At 36.7% G+C, this 21,261-nt stretch overlaps 2 protein-coding genes across 6 annotated transcripts; one reads left to right on the forward strand and one right to left on the reverse strand.

Moving 5' to 3' along the window:
- Window positions 1–323: 323 nt before the first annotated feature.
- acsl4a (acyl-CoA synthetase long chain family member 4a) lies at window positions 324–19,625 on the forward strand. 4 transcript variants are annotated; one of them, XM_051918457.1, is made up of 16 exons: window positions 325–442; window positions 7,457–7,951; window positions 8,060–8,107; window positions 8,700–8,877; window positions 9,081–9,190; window positions 10,458–10,596; window positions 10,773–10,923; window positions 11,967–12,090; window positions 12,221–12,292; window positions 12,378–12,517; window positions 12,602–12,771; window positions 12,938–13,012; window positions 15,867–16,058; window positions 16,150–16,264; window positions 16,388–16,545; window positions 17,970–19,625. In XM_051918457.1, the coding sequence occupies exons 2-16, from the start codon at window positions 7,613–7,615 to the stop codon at window positions 18,125–18,127; spliced, it is 2,169 nt and encodes a 722-aa protein (XP_051774417.1). In that variant the 5' UTR covers window positions 325–442; window positions 7,457–7,612; the 3' UTR covers window positions 18,128–19,625. The 4 variants fall into 4 exon arrangements, with proteins under 4 accessions (XP_051774421.1, XP_051774417.1, XP_051774418.1 ...); XM_051918458.1 differs by having other exon boundaries at window positions 329–460; XM_051918459.1 differs by lacking the exon at window positions 325–442 and adding an exon at window positions 5,309–5,444.
- Window positions 19,626–20,804, reverse strand: nxt2 (nuclear transport factor 2-like export factor 2). 2 transcript variants are annotated; one of them, XM_051918486.1, is made up of 4 exons: window positions 20,479–20,804; window positions 20,308–20,394; window positions 20,047–20,191; window positions 19,626–19,931 (listed from the first exon to the last, which is right to left on the reverse strand). In XM_051918486.1, exons 1-4 carry the CDS (start codon window positions 20,491–20,493, stop codon window positions 19,747–19,749), a joined length of 432 nt encoding a protein of 143 aa, XP_051774446.1. In that variant the 5' UTR covers window positions 20,494–20,804; the 3' UTR covers window positions 19,626–19,746. The 2 variants fall into 2 exon arrangements, with proteins under 2 accessions (XP_051774446.1, XP_051774445.1); XM_051918485.1 differs by having other exon boundaries at window positions 20,476–20,802.
- Between the last annotated feature and the right edge of the window lie 457 nt (window positions 20,805–21,261).

Here is a 21,261-nt window from a genome sequence, read left to right on the forward strand (position 1 = left end):
GTGTTCTAACATTTCCAGTGCGCTTTCTGTCACTTACACTTCTGATGCTTTCCATATGCTACTGTAGTACAGAACATTAATACTAATTTATATAATTAATATCCTGAGTTATATTATCCTAAAACATCAACAATACTTTCTCATACTTTACTGGCTAGAATATGATTTGGATATTACATTAACTTAGAACAAGACAGAACAATATTTTTTTATTTAATATTATTAATATTAGCACTAGAATCATTGTAGCCGTGACCTGAAGTGCACTAACAGCAACAGGAAGTAAATGATGCGCTTTCGCCTTATTGTCTAGACGACTATTGGCTGAAAAATATGGAGTCAGATGACGTAATATTTCCGGGTGTAGCAGCACGCGCTGGAGGTAACTGTCGGTCATTGCGTTTGGCAGGGACAGATTTGAGCAGTCGATCCGGCTCTGGAGGTAAGAGACTAAACGCCGGTAAGATTTAACGAGCATCATTCTCTAGCCAGCTACTCCTACATTACTGTACTGTTAATACATCAGAGCTGCTTAATGTGGAGACAAATTGTTTTTTACATTTGTTCGTGTTTACTGCGACAACTTTATAGATGGTGAAAAAGAGATAAAGGGAGCGCTAGCCGGCTAACGACCGGGTGTTTCATCAAATCTAAATATAACACGTCGTTATTGGGTCTGAATGACGATTAAAGTATGTAAATTGAGTTTTAGTACAGAATTTATTGATATTATGCTAGGTGAGGGAAAAGCATGTCTTGGCATCCTGTCGTGATGATGATGATGATGATGATGCTGCGTTTGATGTTTCACATCCAACAAAGAGCGCCATCATCGTCATCGTCACATTCAAATGATCGGAATAAAAGAGCTTTACCTGATTTTATTAATTAAAGAGATCTGGGTGAAATTTAACGTGTTTCATTGATTAAGCTGAGCCGTTTCCACGGTGATGGACGGAACACGTGTAGTGTGTCAAAGCCTAGAGCTGCGTCGTGCCTAGACGGATTTTAAGGATGGTGCGATCGCGCCCAAAATTAGTCCAAATATATTGCATATATTAGTGGTAGGTTTTGTTATCGAAATCAGTCTGAAGATTTCTCAACTATCAGATCACGTCTTTTATTAATGTTTTATGATGGTTCTTTCTTTGTCTGACCTTGAAATCGTTTAAAACTACATGTCAACGCGTTGTGTTTACAAAAAGTTGGACTTTAAAGGTGTAGTTGACATGTCAAACTCATTAATGGATTATGCTAATATTTGTAAAGGAATCACAGCCATTCAGTTTTATTGATGTATTCTTTGAAAGTGTGCATTCAGGTCAACTTGCCATAAGGTGTCCTTTTAATAAACAGAGGTTGGTTTGTAACAGATAGGCTTGATAACAAATACTGCAAAGATAATGGGATGAGATCCAGGATCCAATCATTCTATTCCAGTCCGCTATGTGTCTGTCCACCTGCTGAAGATCTGGTCAGTGAGTGGGGTGAGCTGGAGGGATGGATATCATTGGCTGTCTCAGCTCACTGACCACTCTCACCAGGATTTAGGTCTTTAAATTTGAATATAACCTTTGTATGGGATTCAACTCATCAGGGCAGATTAAAAACATTAACCAGTCAGCATGAATGTTTGTCTCTTAATAAGTTAATTTGTTACTGGTTAATGTAATTAACTTTTGCATGAGCAAGGGTAGAGCTGTAATTAATTCAGCTTGATATTTCCAGGTATGAAGGTATGTGAATGTTTTAATATTGTATATTTAATTGTAGATCCTTCTAATGTTTCCTGTTTTACATTTAAATTTCCTTTTCTGTCATCGAACGCTCGCTAAAAACGAAAAATGATGTTAAAGATGCAATATGTAAAATTTTCTGTCCGCTAGCGGCCTATTCAAAACAAAGGCGTAGCTTGATGACGCCAAGTTTGAGCATGGAATCTTGAGACATGTGGTCTTCACCTCACAGCCAGTGGAAAATAATTGGGATAGGACACGGGCAGAAATCATGTTCATGGATGCGATCATTAACGTTACTCTAGTATGAAGCAGAGCAGAACTGACTGTTGTGGGAGCTGAACAAGGCCGCTGGAGCGATTGCGCAACACACGCCGCGAGCAGCGCAACTTTTATTATGCCACAGTCGCCGGCGCTGCTTCCGCTTTTCCGGTAATGAGTATGAGGTAACACAGCTCTGTTTATCATATTAGATACACTTGAGAGTGTTGAAAATGATGTTATAACGTTACTCTGTGCGTTCGCTCGGCGGCTGCTGTGCACACTGCAGTAAGTTAGATCGATTTTAGAATATCAATATTAAATGCTGGTTGGCTTGTGTTGATAAATGGCATGCAATTAATTTTAAAACATATTGTATGATGGAGAAAATGCTGTATTACTGTTACTAAAAATAAAGCTGCATCTGATTATGCTGTGTTAGCTATTTCACAAAATAGTTTTTCTCTGAGGCGCGGTAAAGCATGGTACTCGCAAAAAATCAAGAAGATTAGATTTAAACTATAAGACTAAACGTGTTGAGCTATATAACAATAATTCGTTTTCTTTCTATAAATATATCAAAACAGTTGTTCCCTTGTCTATTAAAACATGTAATATATTAAAGCGTCTTTGGTGTTTCCATGGTTTCTACAAAATAAAACCGGAAACCGAGGATAACGCGGGTATGACACAATTGACACGTCCTGGAGCCTTGGTTAAAATTACAGTTTTCTCAAGATTTACAAAAAGTTGCAAACATTTGGGATATTGTAAGTACTGAAGTGAACAAAATATATAACACTGGCCTAGGGGGTTTTGGATATTTTACTGCAAACATATTACATATTGCACCTTTAATCTTTAAAAAAAAAAAACAGATTTAATACATCTTAAGCAAATGAATATCCATTTTACATACTGTAATTATGATGTCTAAATTCACTTTGGTAGAGCTTTATTTACACAAAGAAGTTCAGAATTTAAATATTGACCATTTATCGCTTTAAAGGATTAGTTCACTTCAGAATTAAGATTTCTTGATAATTTACTCACCCCCATGTCATCCAAGATGTTCATGTCTTTCTTTCTTCAGTCAAAAAGAAATTAAGGTTTTTGAGGAAAACATTCCTGGATTTTTCTCCATATAGTGGACTTCAACAGTTGCCAACAGGTTGAAGGTCCAAATTGCAGTTTCAATGCAGCTCTACACGATCCCAGATGAGGAATAAGGGTCTTCTCTAGTGAAATGAGATCACGCGTGACCTTTCCAACGTGATTACGTAATGCGTGGCGCATCGCAGAGCTAGTGCAAGATGAGCATTTGTGGTTAAAAAGTATTTTATTTTTTAGAAAATGACCGATCATTTCGCTAGACAAGACCCATAATCCTTGTCTGGGATCGTGTAGAGCCCTTTGAAGCTGCATTTAAACTGCAGTTTGGACCTTCAACCCGTTGGTAACTGGTGAAGTCCACTATATGGAGAAAAATCCTGGAATGTTTTCCTCAAAAACCTTAATTTCTTTTCGACTGAAGAAAGACATAAATATCTTGGATGACATGGGGGTGAGTAAATTATCAGGAAGTTTTAATTCTTAAGTGAACTAATCCTTTAAGGTTGTAACATTAAAAAAAATAATCTCTAGAAATCAGCCACTAAAAACACTAGCTGACCACTAGTTGGTTGTCTTTTTCTTGCATTGGAATAGAAGAAATTTGTTTAATCCTAGCCACGAACTGCAAATCAGTTTGTGGTTTGTGTCAACATCACACGCCGTTTCACCAGGATTGATCATGACTTGTTTTCTGTATGCCAAAATGTTGTCAGCCTAAACAAACAGAGAGATACTAGCTGCCATAGTAAGAGAGCTTGGTTATCTGAGTCAGTGGACTATGTCCTACATTAACCTTGTGCTATTTGCTGATATTTTTGCGACAGCCCCTGCAGTTGGTCACACTTGTCTTCACCATCAGCAAGGACTTAGAGGATCTAATTTCATAGACAATGCACAGCTTGGTAGCACAGTAACAGGAAGATGCAAAACTATACAAATGTACCTAGGTCTTTTTGTATAAATTGTAACAGTAGTGTCAGGTTGAAGTCAATTCTATTGTATCTTTCTATGAGCAATTAATTTTTACTTCCTTAATCTGACACGGTCATGTGATCAAGAGATGACTTTATCTGCCTATGATGAGGTGTTCTTAAGACAGAGTTCACCTACGTGGCTAATGACAGAGATATCTCAAGGAAACCGATTTCATGTATGGTTCTGTTGGGTAATTTTGGGTGTTTCCTTGAAATCTAACCCATGGCCTTGTCATTACTGGCATGCTGTACCAGCAACAGGAACACTAGATACAAGTGTATCAAGTTTTGTGTGGTAAATGTGTGCCTTAATTTGTTGGTTTGTTCATCAGAGTCCGCCCTGTCTTTAGGCCCTAGGATATCCTTGACCCTGCAGGATGTTTGTGACTTCATGCTAGTGCAATTAAAGGAGAACCAGAGAGACACTATTCATATTCATTGGAATGTGTCTTTTCCGCAGCACATGTGACTGTCCTCTAATACGCCCCGATTATCTCATAAGTATCTGAATGAATACAAACTGTTCCGCTTGAAGCCTTAAAACTTGTTCTTTCTCATGGAAATGTCAAGTCACCTTAGCACTTTATATAATACAGAATGTTTAAAAGCAGCTTCACAGTAATAAACAGGAAAATAACGACCGTTAATCTTCATTAAATAAGAATTTCATTCTGCTGTTAAGCAGCTCTACAGAAGACACAAGTGTCATTGTTCTGTTCAGTGTTGATTCAGTTTAGTTAAACTGTGTAAAGTTAATAAATTATTAAATTAGTTAAATTCGGCTATAAACTATGGAAGCTTGTTTCCGCCAACAAAATGTAATTGCGACTTTTTATCTCACAATTTAGACTTTATGGCCCGGTTTCACACAGGACTAGAATTAGGCCTAAGTTCAATTAGGATATTTAAGTAACTTTTATAAACATACACTAGAAAATAACATTACTGGTGTACATCTTGAGACAAAACAATGGCACGGACATATTTTAAGAGATGTCAATTCAAGTTGCTTTCAGTTAAAACACCTCAAACATGCATTTTAGTCTTGGAATAGCTTAAGCCTTGTCTGTGAAACCGGGGGTATAATTCGCAATTGTGAGTTTATATTTCACAATTCTGAGACGCAAAGTCAGAATTGTGAGATAAAAAGTTACAATTACCTTTTTTTAATTGCGACTTTTTGAGTTTATATCTCACAATCATAGACTCTCTTATATTGTAGAAAAGTGAAGCCGCCAATGTCCCAATATGGTGCTGACATCTTGCGCTGATTACACAGACTCGGAGCCTGAGTCTGTGCAGTAGTGGGCGTGAAGTGGTGCTGCAGTATCAAGGCCCCGCCCACACTACCACAGAATTGGTTAGTACAGTTTAATGCAGAACAACTCATTATGTTGGTGTGAAATAAACAGTTATGGAAATGTTGAAATTAAAGCTAAAATCTCGAAAAAAATTCAGTTTTGTGCCTCAGTGACTACTCTACTCAGAGAAGCTATCAATCTCAGCTGTCAATCATGATGTCACACCCCTGTTTTTATAGCATCAAATAACTAACTAAAACCAAACACTTGAACAGTGTGATTTAAAAACTACCTAAAATGACAGAATCCATTTTTGGGAAAAAAATTATTTGAAGTGTAATTTGATTGTTTAGTTTGTCTCACGTCCCATTAGATTACATGGAGAGAGCGGGGTTTATGACCTATACTGCATCCAGCCACCTGGGGGCGATCGAAATGTTTTGGCTTCACTTTTTTATGACCCGTGCGGCACACTTGCTCACAATTCTGAGAAAAAAAAGAAAAACTTGGAATCGCGAGAAATAAAGTCAGAATTACGGGATATAAACTTGCAATTGCGAGGCAAAAAAGTTTAGCAATTCTGACTTCTCAATTATAAAGTTGCAATTGCAAGATAATCTTGCAGTTGCGAGGGGAAAAAAATCTGAGTTGTAAGTGGGGCTGGGCGATACAGCTAAAACATTATCACGATATAATGTTTCATATTGATCGGTATCGATAATTATTGGAAAAATTTTAGTAGAAAAAATTTGAATTTAACCAATGCATTTTTAATTAAGGCAAACAACAAATAATTTTTAGAACAAAGCTAAATAAAATGTAAACAAATCTTTCTTATATTTTATATGAAGATTAAATAAATAAGCGTTAAAGAAACTTAGAGCTGCACAATTCTGGATAAATTGAGAATTTTCTTTTTGTTTGTTTTAAACCGAGATCACAATTCTGAATGTCAATGAATGTATATGAATGTAAATTAAATAATGTAATTTACTAGAGGTTCTGACAAAATATTAATTGCTGATTTTTTTTTTTTTTTTTTTTTAAATTTTAAATATATTTGAATTAATTATTTAAAAAAAAATCTGTTTGGATGTATGATTCAATGACACTCCCATAAATACTCTTGTTTCATTACTGGATGAATCAAAATTTACGTCAAATACATTTTTTAACAGTCACTTATCGCCACCTGGTGGTGAAATCCATAAATGTGTCATTTTCAGCACGTTCAGGTTTCTTTCAAAAGCTGATTTGCTCTATTTTGATCGATAACATAGACATTGGTATTTATATCTGAACTATAAACTTATCGCAGTACTTCTGTGATGATTTGAATATTTGTAACACAGAAATAAAGATACTGTCTGATTGAAAACACTGTTTGTGCAGCTGTTAATACATGACAACTGCTCTCTCAAGACGAACTTTGAAGTAGATTAACTGCAAGACGTAAGGAAACTGCCACACTGACGAGCTGATATGTCCTTTTTTATTCACAATCTCCTCGTCACCGGCAGGTACAGCACTCATTTTCATGTGTTTGTGTGTTCTGATCTCATGTGGCGATTGTGCAACTGAACTCCACAGCAACTTGTTTGCTTGTCACTCGTAGCACGTCTGTGTGTGATCCAGGGACGGAGCGCACTTGAGAGTTGTTCATGCAACCGAACTTCATGTCTGTTTACATTTTAATGCATTTAAGTGAAACTATTATAACTAACTTATTTCTTCGTTCCATTGCGGACACAAGATTCCATAATGAGCAGCTCCACAGAAGACATTAGTGTTATTATTCAGCTTCAATGTTGATTCAGTTCAGTTCAAAAACAGTGTAGATGTTGCAAAATTCATCAAGTATGAAACAGTCGAATCAGCTATAAAGCAGCTCTGCAGACAACAGTGGTATGAGCTCACTTCAGTTCAAGTTTTATTTTCATCTAGTAGTGTCAGTGCAGGCGATTTGATTATATTACTGAATATTAAGTGTCTTTTAAACCCCAACTAAGCAATATTCAAGTACACTTGAATATAATACATTTTCTCTATTTGTGATTGTCATTCTCATCAGGTTGCACATTTTGGAACCACATATTGGACACCTTCCCAATCTTTCTGAACTTCGATCCCGATCCTTTGATCCTCAGTTGGACACAGGGCAATAAACTGACTATATCTCAGGCTTGGCCTGATCCCTTCATTTTTCAGTCCCCTTCAGCTTCTCAGCATGGACCTGAGTACCGTTGTCTTGTTCCCAGTACACACAATAGTGTGGCTCTACTCCCTCTTGAGCTTTCTGCCATGGTACTTCCTGACTGGAGCCCAGGAAAAGAAAGCTCTGGCAAAGAGGCTCAAATCGAAGTCGACCACCGGTCAGGCAGATGGACCATATCGTTCGGTGGATCGCTTCGACTCCCTGGTCACGGTGGACCTCCCTGGAAAAGACACCCTTGATAAGCTGTTTGACTATGCGGTAGAGCGTTTCGGTAAAGGGGACTGTCTGGGAACCCGAGAAGTTCTGAGTGAAGAAAATGAGACTCAGCCGAGTGGGAAAGTCTTCAAAAAGGTACATCCTCTGACATATTGTGTGATTACACTGTTAGCCAAAGTGCCTACTTAAAATTTTCTACTGACCTAAATTTGCACATGACCTTTTCAATTTGGCCCATATTAGACGCTGGTCTTAACAAGTGACTCTCCTAAACAGGCCTGTTGGCGTAACGTACGTTCATCATAACATCATAAATAAACTTTCTTTTAAATGTACACTACCGTTCAAAAGATTTTTTTAATGTTTTTGAACAAAGTCTCTTATGCTTACCCGGGCTAGATTTATTTGATCAAAAATGCAGTCAAAACAGTAACATTGTGAAATAGTATTGCGATTTATCTATTATTGTCTATTCTATTTGAATACATTTTAAAATGTAATGTGATGCAAAGCTCAGTTTTAATAAATTTGAGTAAACCATGATACTTTTTTCAGAATTATTTGATCAATAGAAAAAAAAAAACAGCATTTATTTGAAATAAAATGAATAAAATACCATTTGAATAAAATTAAACGGTAGTGTATATATTTCTTTGAATGTTAAACTATATATTAATATTGTATTTATGGATATGTATGCATTTATAAATGTTAATGTAGACAGAAATAGAAAATGACAGAATCTGTGTGCTTTTTGCTGCTCTCAGTGTCATTCTACAAAAACATCATTTGGTCCACATTCATATGCAATGTGAACATTGCCAAAATCATATTTTGTAAATATTTATTAATATAAAGGTGTTTGATGGTTTTGTCTTGCCAGTTAATTCTGGGTGATTATAAATGGCTGTCCTATGAGGAGATGGACACTGTGGTCAGTCAGTTTGGGAGCGGACTGGCAGCACTGGGCCAACAGCCAAAATGCACCATCGCAATTTTCTGTGAGACGCGGGCAGAGTGGATGATCACAGCTCAGGCCTGCTTCAGACGCAATTTCCCATGTAAGGAAACAGATTATTTTTACTTTCGTTTACCACACTTTCTCTTTTTTTCCAAGGAAAAAAATGTCATATGAGTCATAGGTTTTATCCCTTAATTTCTTGTGATGACTCATAGATGTTATGTGATATCCCAAAATTGAATGAATGTGTTGTTTTAATCTTTATCTTCTTTTGTTAATCTGTGTTTCATGTGGTTTTCGCAGTGGTCACCTTTTATGCGACTCTAGGAGAAGAGGCAGTGGCTTTCGGATTGAATGAGTGTGGAGTTACACACCTGGTCACCAGCGTAGAACTGCTGGAAACCAAACTGAAGGTGAGCTTGTTATTCAAAGGCCAAAAAAGACATGTTGCTAACAAACCAGTGTACTGCCATCATTACAGAATAATAACAGTCTGAATTTATCTGAATTGAACGGGTTGAAATAACTGGATACAATGAATCGATGCCAAAACAAAGCCAAAGCATGTTTTCAATTGCATTGTCTTTGCTAGCTCCACTCAAAAGCAGTGCAGTACAAACCACAAACAAACAAATGACTCTTGTGAGCCTGTGCTTTTGAACAGTTGCAAAAATGTGAGTTGCCAGTTTGAATCCGTGATGAACTCTTAACTGAATGAACACACTGAATCTGTCAGAACAGTTACCAAATGAACACCTGACTCACATACTGAATCACAAGTCTTTAATTTCAGTCAAGTTTGACCCAATAAAAAACTTCTGTAAGAAGCACCACAGGATTTAATGCCCTGGTCCTATATATTGTAGTTAAAATTTTCCAAGCGGGCCACCAACATCATAAGATTGATATTTGTTTTAAAAACAGGTTCTAATGTCAGGTGACAAATTCAATGTCAATTTGACATTACACTGATGACAGCTGACATTGACATTGTAAAGTAGTGGTATTAAAGTCCCCCTGTAGTCAATAATTTTATCTCTTAAAACTCATCTTTGATTACCAAAATTTTTTTCCTGTGAAAAAAACAAACAAAAAAAAAAACAAACAAACTTCATGCCTTAAAATAGCTTGAATGTAACTCTACACCCTTGCTTCATTTAGTATACGCGGACCTATGAATATGCTAATTAGCCCCACCTCCACTCACTCGCATGAGCTCGGAGATCCACTCAGTCAACTGAAAGGTATATAGTTCATCATAACATTGTAATATACATAATATACCTGCTATATTGCTAAATCTACCCGATTTTTCACATCAACACTGCCCCGCACATTGACATGATTGGTTACAAGGTAGTTTGTGACGTCAGAACTGCAGTTTCGTCTTTAGATCACTGCAGTTTTGAAGAGAAAATACTCAGCAATGGTGTTGACTTATGAATTTACACATGGTTTGTCTTAAAGCATATTAATAACACCACATAGACATATCAACAACATTAAAAACTTGATTTTCACCACAGGGGGACTTTTAAGTAAGCAAAATTCATTGTCTGTTCAACAAATTGACATCCAGTGCCAGCTGGCTTTACTTACCTCGCCACTTGAAATATTTATATTTTTCATTAAATGCTCTGTTTCCATAATTGTTTTCTTCACATTTTTATATCCATACAGAGTATTCTTCCTCAAATCCCCAATCTGAAGCAAATCATCTGTGTAGACAAGAAGGGCATCAGCACAGCAGGATTTCCACAGGGCATCCAGATCCACAGCATGCACTCTGTGCAAGAGCTGGGAGCCAAGCCAGAAAACCGTAAGCACGCTTTGACATCTTAGAAATAGCACAGACTTCAGGGTTGACATTTTATTTATATGCTAATTAACCTTTTCAGTGATTGCCTGTAGTTCACCCACACAACATCGATCGGAATCGAAATTTGTGATCTCTATCAGCAGAGAAGAAAATAATGTGTGTGCTTTGTGTTTCAGTTAGCATACCAATAGTGAAGCCCGTCCCGTCGGACCTCGCTGTTATTATGTACACCAGCGGCTCCACCGGGAGACCTAAAGGGGTGATGATCATCCACAGTAACCTGATTGGGGGAATGGCAGGCCAGTGTGAGAGGATACCTGGATTGGGGTGTGTATAATGACAAATAACAGTGGCCACCCACTTTTTCAGTGGTTACTAGAAGTATTTTCCCCTTCATTTTCCCCATAGGGATTTTTTATTTTTTTTCTTCAGTAAAGAGTTATAGGCCATGAACCAAACCAACCTGTTATGAGGTGAATTGATTTGATGCAAAAAAAAAAAAATTAAAATCAAGGCAAAAAGACTTACTCACTACTTCAAGCGCAGTGCTTCAAGGTAGTGGGTGGATGCTAAAGTTATCTTGATTTGCTAGTTTCAGTTCTCTGGTGGAAATTTCTTTGCAGACTCATAAATAATGTAGTTTTTAAACAGAAATTCTGCTCTTAAACATGATTATTTAAAAAAAAAAGAAAAAAAAAAAAAGATTATGATTAGAGATGCACCGATATGAAAATGTTGGCAGATACCGATAGCCGATAATTCTTTATATTTGAAAGCCGATAATCAATATATTGGCAGATAAATCTAAATCCAAATTTTTATATAATTTTTGAGAGCCTGATTACAAAAACAAAAGTCTCACCATTAAAAGCCATGTCCCAAGCACACAATTATAATGTTCTCATTATAATTTTATGTAGCCTATATGACAGACTTGCGCTGCACATGTTGCACTTTACTGTATTTTTCTTTAAGTGATTCCAATCATATTTCAAGCAGTTCGAAACCATTATGGTGAACAGTGCACATCTGAAATGTCTCAGCTGAAGGAAATAATAGATTATTTATCGGCTTTAATATATTGGCCAAATTTTCTTATCAGGCCGATAACTATAACATTAAAAATGAAAATATATCGGCTGATAGCGATATGGTTTGCTGATATATCATAGATTAACAACCTCATAGCTTACAGTAGGTCTCTCTTTAATGCTTTATAAGTTATAGTTAAAAATCAGTTCCTCAATGGAGAAAATAAATGGAATTTTTTCCTCCGAAGCTCAACTGTTGCAGTGAAACACTACAATGCAAAAGTGCCTGACTGAAATGCAGTGGTGGTTTTGCATTAAAATGCCTGTATGCTTTCACAGGCCAAAGGATACATATATTGCCTATCTTCCTCTTGCTCATGTCCTGGAAATGACGGCTGAGATCTCGTGTGTGACGTACGGCTGCAGGATCGGCTATTCCACACCACAAACGTTGTCTGATCAGGTACCGCATTTTAATTTGTTACTGGATCAGATAAATATAGTCATAGATTTACACAGATTTGAGAGGTTTTTACGAAATAATGAAATGACGTTAATCTCAGATGATTGAATGGCTTGTTTCTGCTCTGTAGTCAACCAAAATTAAGAAGGGAAGTAAAGGTGACTGCAGTGTGCTGAAACCTACTCTAATGGCAGCCGTACCTGTAAGTCGGACTCCTCTAAACATTATCATCTTGCTTTATTCACTTCAATCGTAGTAAAATCTCACACTTTCGTTTCCTCTGTCAGGAAATAATGGACCGTATCAATAAGAACGTCATGAGTAAGGTGCAGGAGATGAGCTACGTGCAGAGAACCCTGTTCAAACTGGCTTACGACTACAAGCTCGAGCAGATCAAGAAGGGTTATGATGCGCCCCTGTGCAATATGTAAGATGAGATGAAAATAGGCCTTCAATTAATCACATTAATGAGTCTGGAGTTTTAATCGTCTTTGTTCCTTGATGTGTTCAGTTTGTTTAAGAAAGTCAGATCTCTGCTGGGTGGGAACGTGCGTATGATGTTGTCCGGAGGAGCCCCTCTCTCTCCTGCCACTCAGCGCTTCATGAATATCTGTTTCTGCTGTCCTGTTGGTCAAGGATACGGTCTTACTGAGACCTGTGGAGCAGGCACTATAACCGAAGGTAAGTAGTCCTTATGCATCTGAACATATTTTCCAACATTTTATCATTACTTGTAGAGTCATATTTTGAGATATCTTCAGAGTCTTAATGTCTTAATGTCAGAGATGTCTTAATACTTCAAGCTGTGATTGTGGTAGTAATGACATCTGTTTCCTTTGTTGTGCAGTTGCAGACTATAGCACAGGACGAGTAGGAGCTCCTCTGATCTGCTGTGAGATCAAACTCAAAGACTGGGCTGAAGGTTGGTCAATGTACCCTTTTCCATTTAGCTACTTGTTAAAGGGCTAGTTCACATAAAAATGAAAATTCAGTCATTAATTACTCACCCTCATGTCGTTCCACACCTTCGTTCATCTTCAGAACACAAATTAAGATATTTTTGATGAAATCCGAGAGGTATCTGACTTCTCCATAGACAGCAATTTATTTACCACTTTCAAGATCCAGAAAGGTACTAAAGACATCGTTAAAATAGTCCATGTGACTAGTGTTTCAACCTTAATGTTATGAATCGACGAGAATACTTTTTGTGCACAAAACAGAACAAAAATTTATTTAACAATTTGTTCTCGTCATTCTTCTACGCTGTTTACGTTCAGCGCTTCCAGGTTCTACGTCAGAACGCTGACTCAATATTGGCCGACGCTGTTCAAGTGAGCAGCATGATGCATGTGTGTGATGACGACGCAGGAGTCTGCCAATTCTGAGCTGGCGTTCTGATGTAGAACCTGGAAACGGTGGACGTAAACAGCATATTAAAATGACAAGAGAAGATAAGAAATTGTTGAATAAAGTAATTATTTTTGTTCTGTTTTTGCGCACAAAAAGTATTCTTGTCGTTTCATAAAATTGAGTTGAACCACTGGAGTCACGTGGACTATTTTAACAATGTCTTTAGTACCTTCCTGGGCCTTGAAAGTGGTAATTAAATTGCTGTCTATGGAGGAGTCATCAAAAATATCTTAATTTGTGTTCCAAAGATGAACAAAGGTCTTATGGGTGTGGAATGACATGAGGGTGAGTAATTAATGACAGAATTTTTGGAGGAACTAACCCTTCAATATCTTAAAGACATAGTCAAGTTACCAAGTTTTCTGAAGTCATGCAATAGCGTTGTTTGAGGAACACATTCGCTGTGTGCTAATGCTTGCTTCTATTTTAGCATTCCTGTAGCTTAATAGAGCATGGTGAAACAATGGCAAGGTCATAGGTTCAGTTCCATCTGAATGCATGAACAGATATGAGCCTTGTTTATACTTTCGCCTGGCTAGGCACCGCGAGCCTCCACCCACTACGCACGCACCTCCCCAAATGTATGAGTTGTTTATACTTGACGTTGCACTATTCTATCAGGGGGCGACTCTGAGTAATTGTCCTCTAAACCATCAAGAAGCAGCGGTGAGAAGAAAAGAATCATGTAAAACACAGTAAACCTTGAGATTATTATTTGTGACAGAACAAAATATATGGATATGAGTAAATTTAACAATCTCTTGAAATATTTTCTAATTTCTTTAAACATTTTCATTTAAATGAATAAACATTTTTGTTAAACATGGACCTTTATTTTCAATTAAAAAAGCTTATTTCTGCTATTGTAGACTCTTTTTGTAAACGTAAGCATAATTTAGACAAGTACAAACTGGTTGCCGGTACAGACATACCTGCTTGTCCAGAATCGGCTCAAGGTTGTGCATCTTTAAAAGTAGAGCTGCATGTATAGTTAAAAAAAATTTGCACACACCACCACCACGCATAATAGGGTCTTGTGCACTCAACCACACGACCACACACATCGTGATGATGCCATTTTTGCCGTGCACCTTTATGCTCATGCAGATGCGGTAAGTATAAACCAGGCTTAAAGGTGCATTAAGCAATTTTGGAAAAACGCTGTTGAAAAGTGAATCGGACCAAGACGCAAAACACACTTGTAGCCAATCAGCAGTAAGGGGCGTATACACTCATGATGGGGGAGGAGAGAGAGCTCAGTGCACAAGACAGATATTAGCAGAACAACTTTAAAAAGAGAGAGATGGCAGAGAAAATACAAATTTGCTTGAATATACTCGTGTGTCATCTTCGCTTGTTTGTTCATTTGCATTATTATTATTATAAGCCTGAAACGTCTAAATATCCTCCACCGCCCATTTCAAGCATGGGCTTCCAAAGTGTGTCCGAAAAGTGAGATAACACTTCTAATATGTTTTTTTTTTTTTTCTTTTGGTTCCCCTTCTAGTGATCACTATAACCCCTTAATTTTGTCACATTTGTAATACATTATTAGTTACATGGATTATTGAGTTATGTAGGGAACTGTTCATGAAAACTGTGTTTGTTTTTTGGAATGGAAGGGATGACTTTGCCATCGAAGGTGTAGAGGAGCAAAATAACAATTAGACATTCAACCTGAATTATTCAACACAAATTGCTTCCACTTATTGATGACATCATACCCTCGGGCGGCAGGCACAGCAGATTCTGCCATAGGCGTTGCCTGAGTTGAATAGTGTGTACGTTAATGTGGGAGCGGAGGCATCAGGATGTGGTTCTTTTAGGTAGGGGTGTGTTTGTTTTGGTGACTTGAAATATCAGCAGTGTTTACCAGAAATTGCTTACTGCACCTTTAAGTTGCTTTGGATAAAAGCATCTGCCAAATGCATGAAAAAAAAAAAATTGTATTTTAGAAATTAGAAAACTGAAATAAAAATTACTTAAATAAAAATATTAAAAAAACTAAAGGGAGAGAAAAAGAAAGGCAAAAGCGCATACCAAAATTACAAAAATAAAAGGTAATTAAAACTATTAATAAATACTATAATATTATATACATAATGCAAAACAAAAATAACACTGCTGGTAAGATTATCAGTGAATAATGGCTTAAATTACAATCCGTTTCTCAATGAAGTGTTGTTGCGTGATGAGCTGCGCAAAAAATTGTCTGCTTTTGTGTTCTATGGAAAAAACAAAATAGCATACAGATTTGAAATGACATGAGGGTGAGTAAGAAGTGTCATTTTCAGGTGATCTATTCCTTTATCTTTTACTTATTGTTACAGCTGTCATGATTCTCATCATATCTTTTCTTTCAGGTGGCTATACAAAGCATGACAAGCCTCATCCACGTGGTGAGATCCTCATCGGAGGTCCTAATGTGACCATGGGCTACTACAGGAGTGAGAGCCGTAATAATGAGGACTTCTATGTGGATCAGAACGGACAGCGGTGGTTCTGCACTGGTGATGTAGGAGAGATGCACCCTGACGGCTGTCTTCAGATTGTTGGTATGTCTAGTTTCAGCATCACAAGGAAGTCTTGGTGCTTGTTTGAGTTAAAATCTGTCAGTATTATTCACATGTATTTTGTAACTCCTAGATCGCAAGAAGGACCTTGTGAAACTTCAAGCTGGGGAGTATGTCTCTTTAGGCAAAGTTGAGTCAGCCCTGAAGAACTGCTCTCTCATTGACAACATCTGCGCTTACGCAAACAGGTTTGCACACTCGGCTTTGTCTGATGCATATGGCATGTTACTGACCCTAACAAAGGGTCCTCTCTTTAGAACAGCAGACGTACTGTATACAGATCTTTCTCTCTCTCTCTCTCTGCCCACCAGTGACCAGAACTACGTTATCAGCTTTATTGTTCCTAATCAGAAGAAGCTGACATCTCTTGCCAATCAGAAGGGCATTGAAGGCACATGGGAAGAGATTTGCAACCACCCAGTTATGGAAAGGGAAGTTCTGAGAGAAATTAAAGAAGTCGCAACTTCAAGTGAGTGTTACTTCCAGGTTTTGTTAACAGCAAGGTACATGGAGTAAAAGGTCAAAATGTGGACACTGTATCAGCCATTTACTGAAGCTAAATAAAATTAGTTCCTTGAAGGCCTTATTATATTATATATTGAAAAAACTTAATACAGAGGCCATTCAGAAAATGACAAGTAGTGGTGTAAATACATTTTAGTACCAAAAGATAGCTCACAAATTTTATATTGTCACCTTATATGGTTTAGTTCATCAGACTTTGTGCACACTTGACCTTAACTTGACACAAAAAAAAAAAAAACACTACCGTACAAAATTTTTGGCAATAAGGAATGAGAGGCTGTGCTGCATCGTGAATAAGTCACGGCTGAAGGGCGTTGTTAGCAGCAACCCCTGCTTTTACAAAACGGTTACCACACAATACAAATATTAAAGCCAAAAATATGAATCAATGCAACTTTCATGAAGTAAACTTTCACTTCCTTCCACCAGAAAAAATAGTCTCTGACCGTGAACAGCAACAGAAGTTACATTATTACGCCATTATATGGCGGCAAAGACTGTGTCAGTCAGTGACAGAGACTTTTATATTGAAAAGACTGAACTGTTGTGAACACGGAACAAGACGCAACTGACAAATGCTTTGACTAGCGCTGTCAGTCACGGGAAAACCTCTTAACCTCTTAACTGTTAAAAGGACAGGATAATACATCGGACATTTAAACAGATTTTTTTATTATGAGCATAGGACTGACCTGAAGGACAATATCAATTGAGAACATAGTTTACTTTGCTAAGAGTTGTTGCTAAGGGTGTTTAGTAGTGATACACAGAACCGTTGGGTGAAGCGGTCATAGCCGTTTTATCGTGAATAGAACACAGCTATTGACCAATCAGAATCAAGGACAGAAACTAACCGTTTTATAAATTGATCAAAAGTAACAGACATTTATGGTGTTATAAAATATTTCTAATTCAAATATATGCTGTTCTTGAACTTTCTGCTCATCAAAAAATCCTGAGAAAAATATATGTTTCCACAAAAAAAATTAAACAACGCAACTGTTTTCACCATTGATAATAATCACAAATGTTTCTTGAGCAGCAAATCAGCATATTAGAATGATTTCTGAAGGATCATGTGACACTGAAGACTAGAGTAATGATGCTGAAAATTCAGCTTTGATCACAGGAATAAATTACATTTACATTAAAAAAACAATATTCAAATTAAAAAGTTATTTTAAATATGTAATAGTATTTCACAATATTACAGCCTCGCAGCTTTGGTGAGCATAGAAGACTTCTTTCAAAACCATTACAAAAATGTTACCGACCCCAAACTTTTGAACAGTAGAATACATAAAATGGAATTGTAAGAAATGTTTTGGTCTCAGAACTTGTCTTCTAATAATCTTTACATCTTTCTAGTTAAGCTCCAGCGCTTTGAGATACCAGTAATGGTCCATCTGAGTCCGGAGCCGTGGACCCCTGAAACGGGCCTGGTGACGGACGCATTCAAACTGAAGAGGAAGGAACTAAAGAACCACTATCTCAATGACATCGAAAGAATGTATGGCCACAAGTAGGACCTCTATCACAGCCAAAGACCTGTTCATCAGCTCCGCGCCATGCAACATTGCTGTATATCAATAAATGTTACAAAACACTTTTTGCCACAAATTTCACCACTGCCCATTGCTTAGTGATGTGCACAAATTTTCGAAGACGAACAATATTGATAAGCAGTTGGTCAATGTATTTTTATTCCTGAGCTTTGTGGGCTCTTCGTTCAGAGCTCTGTAGTCTCTCTGCTGTGAAATAGTTTACAATTACAGTTGTAGCTGAGTAGCTCGAGACCTTTGTACAAAGGACGATATTCATCTTATCCAGCATAAAGCATCCACTAATTTCTCCTTTTAGTATACAAAAGGAGTCTCTTGTAAAGAGGATTTCAACCATACAACAGCGATATACTGCCATCACCTTGTGCTTTTTTCAATACGTGTGAATTTCTTTCTTTGTAAAAAAATAATTTGCTTTGTTTGATGAGTGTGAACTGAAACTGCTAGCTGAGGTGAAGTCATTGCACTGCGGAACTCGGCCTCCTTTTAGAGGCAAGTAATATATAGTGATGTTTTTTTGTGCCTTCTGATTGGTCACTGTTTTAAACGTTGATTCTCTATTGGCTGTAAATTATAATTAGATTCCTTGTGCTTCATACATGCAGTGCATTGTCTTCATAATGGTTACAAACCATGTTCTTTGTTATTATGAGATTTTTTGTTGTTGTTGGAGTTATGATTCACACATTACTAGTAAATATTTGCTTATGGAATGACTCAGGATCGGTTGAGATGGTTTGTTGCTTATTTGTGCTGTTAAACTGAACTTAGATGAAGGGAACATTTTTTTAGGAATAATACTCCCCTTTTACACCACAGCGGTAAAGTTTGTATTGCACCTCTATCATCTTTTTTTTTTTAAACCATTAATTTTTGTGTTAACCATGTCTGATTGTCTCTTTAAAATTCCACTTGTGCTGGCTTTTAATATATTTAGTCATTAAATCAGTTCTTAATAGTTAATGCATAAAGTTGAAGCTGTTTGTAAAATCAGCCCCAGAATATGAATTTTGCCGTTAATATTGTATTCTGTATTTTAATTTATTTGGATAAAATTATACATTTCATTTTTACCCTTGTTAATTTATTTTTGTTTTTATTTTGAGATCTGTACAGACACTGTAACCTGTCACATTTTGACTTGTTTCATTCTAGAAAGTGTTTTATTTATAAGAATTTTGTCATTTGCACTATTCTTTTTGTCAGGGATTTTTAGCCATTGTTAAATTAACAGCCATTATTCCAACGAGTTCAGCAGTTATTTAATTCCTTTTTGGAATGATCTTTCCCCCACGGCCCTCAGGGTTCTTATCACCATAAGCAAAACTTCACAGCAAAGTGTTTGCATTGAGAAATTGTGAATTTGCTTGTAGAATATTCTATGATGCTTATTTATTCTTTTTATTGTGAGTCACTGTATGTAATATACGCTGAGGACAAGTAAAATCGTTTTCTACTCAAATTGTGTGGTCTTCCATTTCAGAAACAGTCATTTTTTTTATTTACAGTACATCAATTGCAGTGAGTGTACAAAAGAAGAAAGAACACAAAACAAAAGCTATACAAAAAGTTGAAGCTACAATTCAGTTTGCCCAGTCTTGAAAGCGAAAACAATCGCTTGCGATCTTCCATACCGGCTGGTCACTGTTAGGAGAGGCTTGGGCAGTTAATAGGAAATTCTGGTTAAAGTATCTCTGTTTGTTTCCTTCAAACTTCACTGAGCCTGCTGTAACCACCAACAAAGTTGTTTGGCCCTGAGTTGCTTGTTCTGTTGATGACAGAATTAAATAGTATCAGATTTTATAATTATACACATTTCAGTCATATGTGTACATATATATGAAATATAAATCAGAGTACAAATGTACTCTTAGTTTGCATACCATGCACAGGCTGGCAGTCGAGAGTGTGAACCTGAAACTCGCTGGAGGGAAGAGACTCAAAGAACTCGCCGAGAGCATCTTGACCTGTGACAGCATTGCCATTCCACACTAGCGTAGCTTTGTCCAGATACAGCCTCGTCAGATTCTGAAAGCAATCATTCATTATGATAAAGGCTTTGAATCCACAGCTAATTAACATAATAGATCAGCAAAAATGCTATTAGAAGCGAAGTTAAACTTCAAAACGTGAGATGAGCATACCCTTCTTTTCTTATCCATACAGTCATAATAGATATTGACGAATTCCTCCGAGTATCTGCATGACTGATCAACTTGAACCCTGAAGTCCTGATCAATATCGAACATAAGTAAAGTTATAAAACGTGATACGATTAACTGATGAATATTGATATCAATGAACACACTTACCACCGTTACAGCAGCCATTGTACTAAACGTACACTTCGCCGATCTCCTGACGATTGTTTGCGATGTTCAGTCGATTTATGGGTTTGATATCCAAACTAGCGATTTAAAATGTAGGTACTAACCAGATGTAAACAAAACTGCACAGTGTAAAATTACGTTATGTAAGAACATAAAGTGAAATCGTAGTTTATACCTACTTCGAAAGGAATGATATTCGCTTGCAAAATATCAGAATTATGTTATCTTACTCTTTTAGAAAAACAAATCCAACATCGAGAAAAATGTGCTCAAATCCGTGTGTTCATGGTTATTGTTCCGCTGGAAAACCACACCGACGTTGTAAGTTCCTACCATAGATCCAATAGAAAACTCCGCAGGGATACACAAGACAACAAAAGGGTGAAAATATGAAAATATTTATACATATAGGATGAAAATGCATAAAGGAAGAAAATATTTTTTCTTTCTTTTTTTATTCATTTGACTACACTTTTCCTCAGCATGATCATTGGGTTGGATCCTATTAGTACATTTATATATGCATATGTAAACATGTAACAAAAAGACAAAAATAAATATACAGTAGTTTTAGAGTAATCATTACAAAAAACACATATCCTTAAAAAAAAAAAAAAAACATCAAATATAAAGAATGTGACTATATTGGCTTAAAGGGATAGTTCACCCAAAAATGAAAATTCTGTCATCATTTACTTACCCTCAAGTACCGGTACTCAAGTACTTTATGAATTTATTTGTTCTGCTAAACACAAAGGAAGATATTTG

This window comes from Ctenopharyngodon idella, chromosome 14 (genome assembly GCF_019924925.1).
Source record: "Ctenopharyngodon idella isolate HZGC_01 chromosome 14, HZGC01, whole genome shotgun sequence".
NCBI lineage: Eukaryota > Metazoa > Chordata > Actinopteri > Cypriniformes > Xenocyprididae > Ctenopharyngodon > Ctenopharyngodon idella.

Coding starts and splice junctions, on each gene's coding strand:
- nxt2 (XM_051918485.1), bottom strand. Junction 20,192..20,307: donor GTATGGATAAGAAAAGAAGG/GTATGCTCATCT, acceptor GATTGCTTTCAG/AATCTGACGAGGCTGTATCT. Junction 19,932..20,046: donor CGACTGCCAGCCTGTGCATG/GTATGCAAACTA, acceptor TGTCATCAACAG/AACAAGCAACTCAGGGCCAA.
- acsl4a (XM_051918457.1), top strand. CDS start 7,613: ATGGACCTGAGTACCGTTGTCTTGTTCCCAGTACACACAATAGTGTGG. Junction 8,878..9,080: donor CTTCAGACGCAATTTCCCAT/GTAAGGAAACAG, acceptor TGGTTTTCGCAG/TGGTCACCTTTTATGCGACT. Junction 16,546..17,969: donor TAAAGAAGTCGCAACTTCAA/GTGAGTGTTACT, acceptor ACATCTTTCTAG/TTAAGCTCCAGCGCTTTGAG.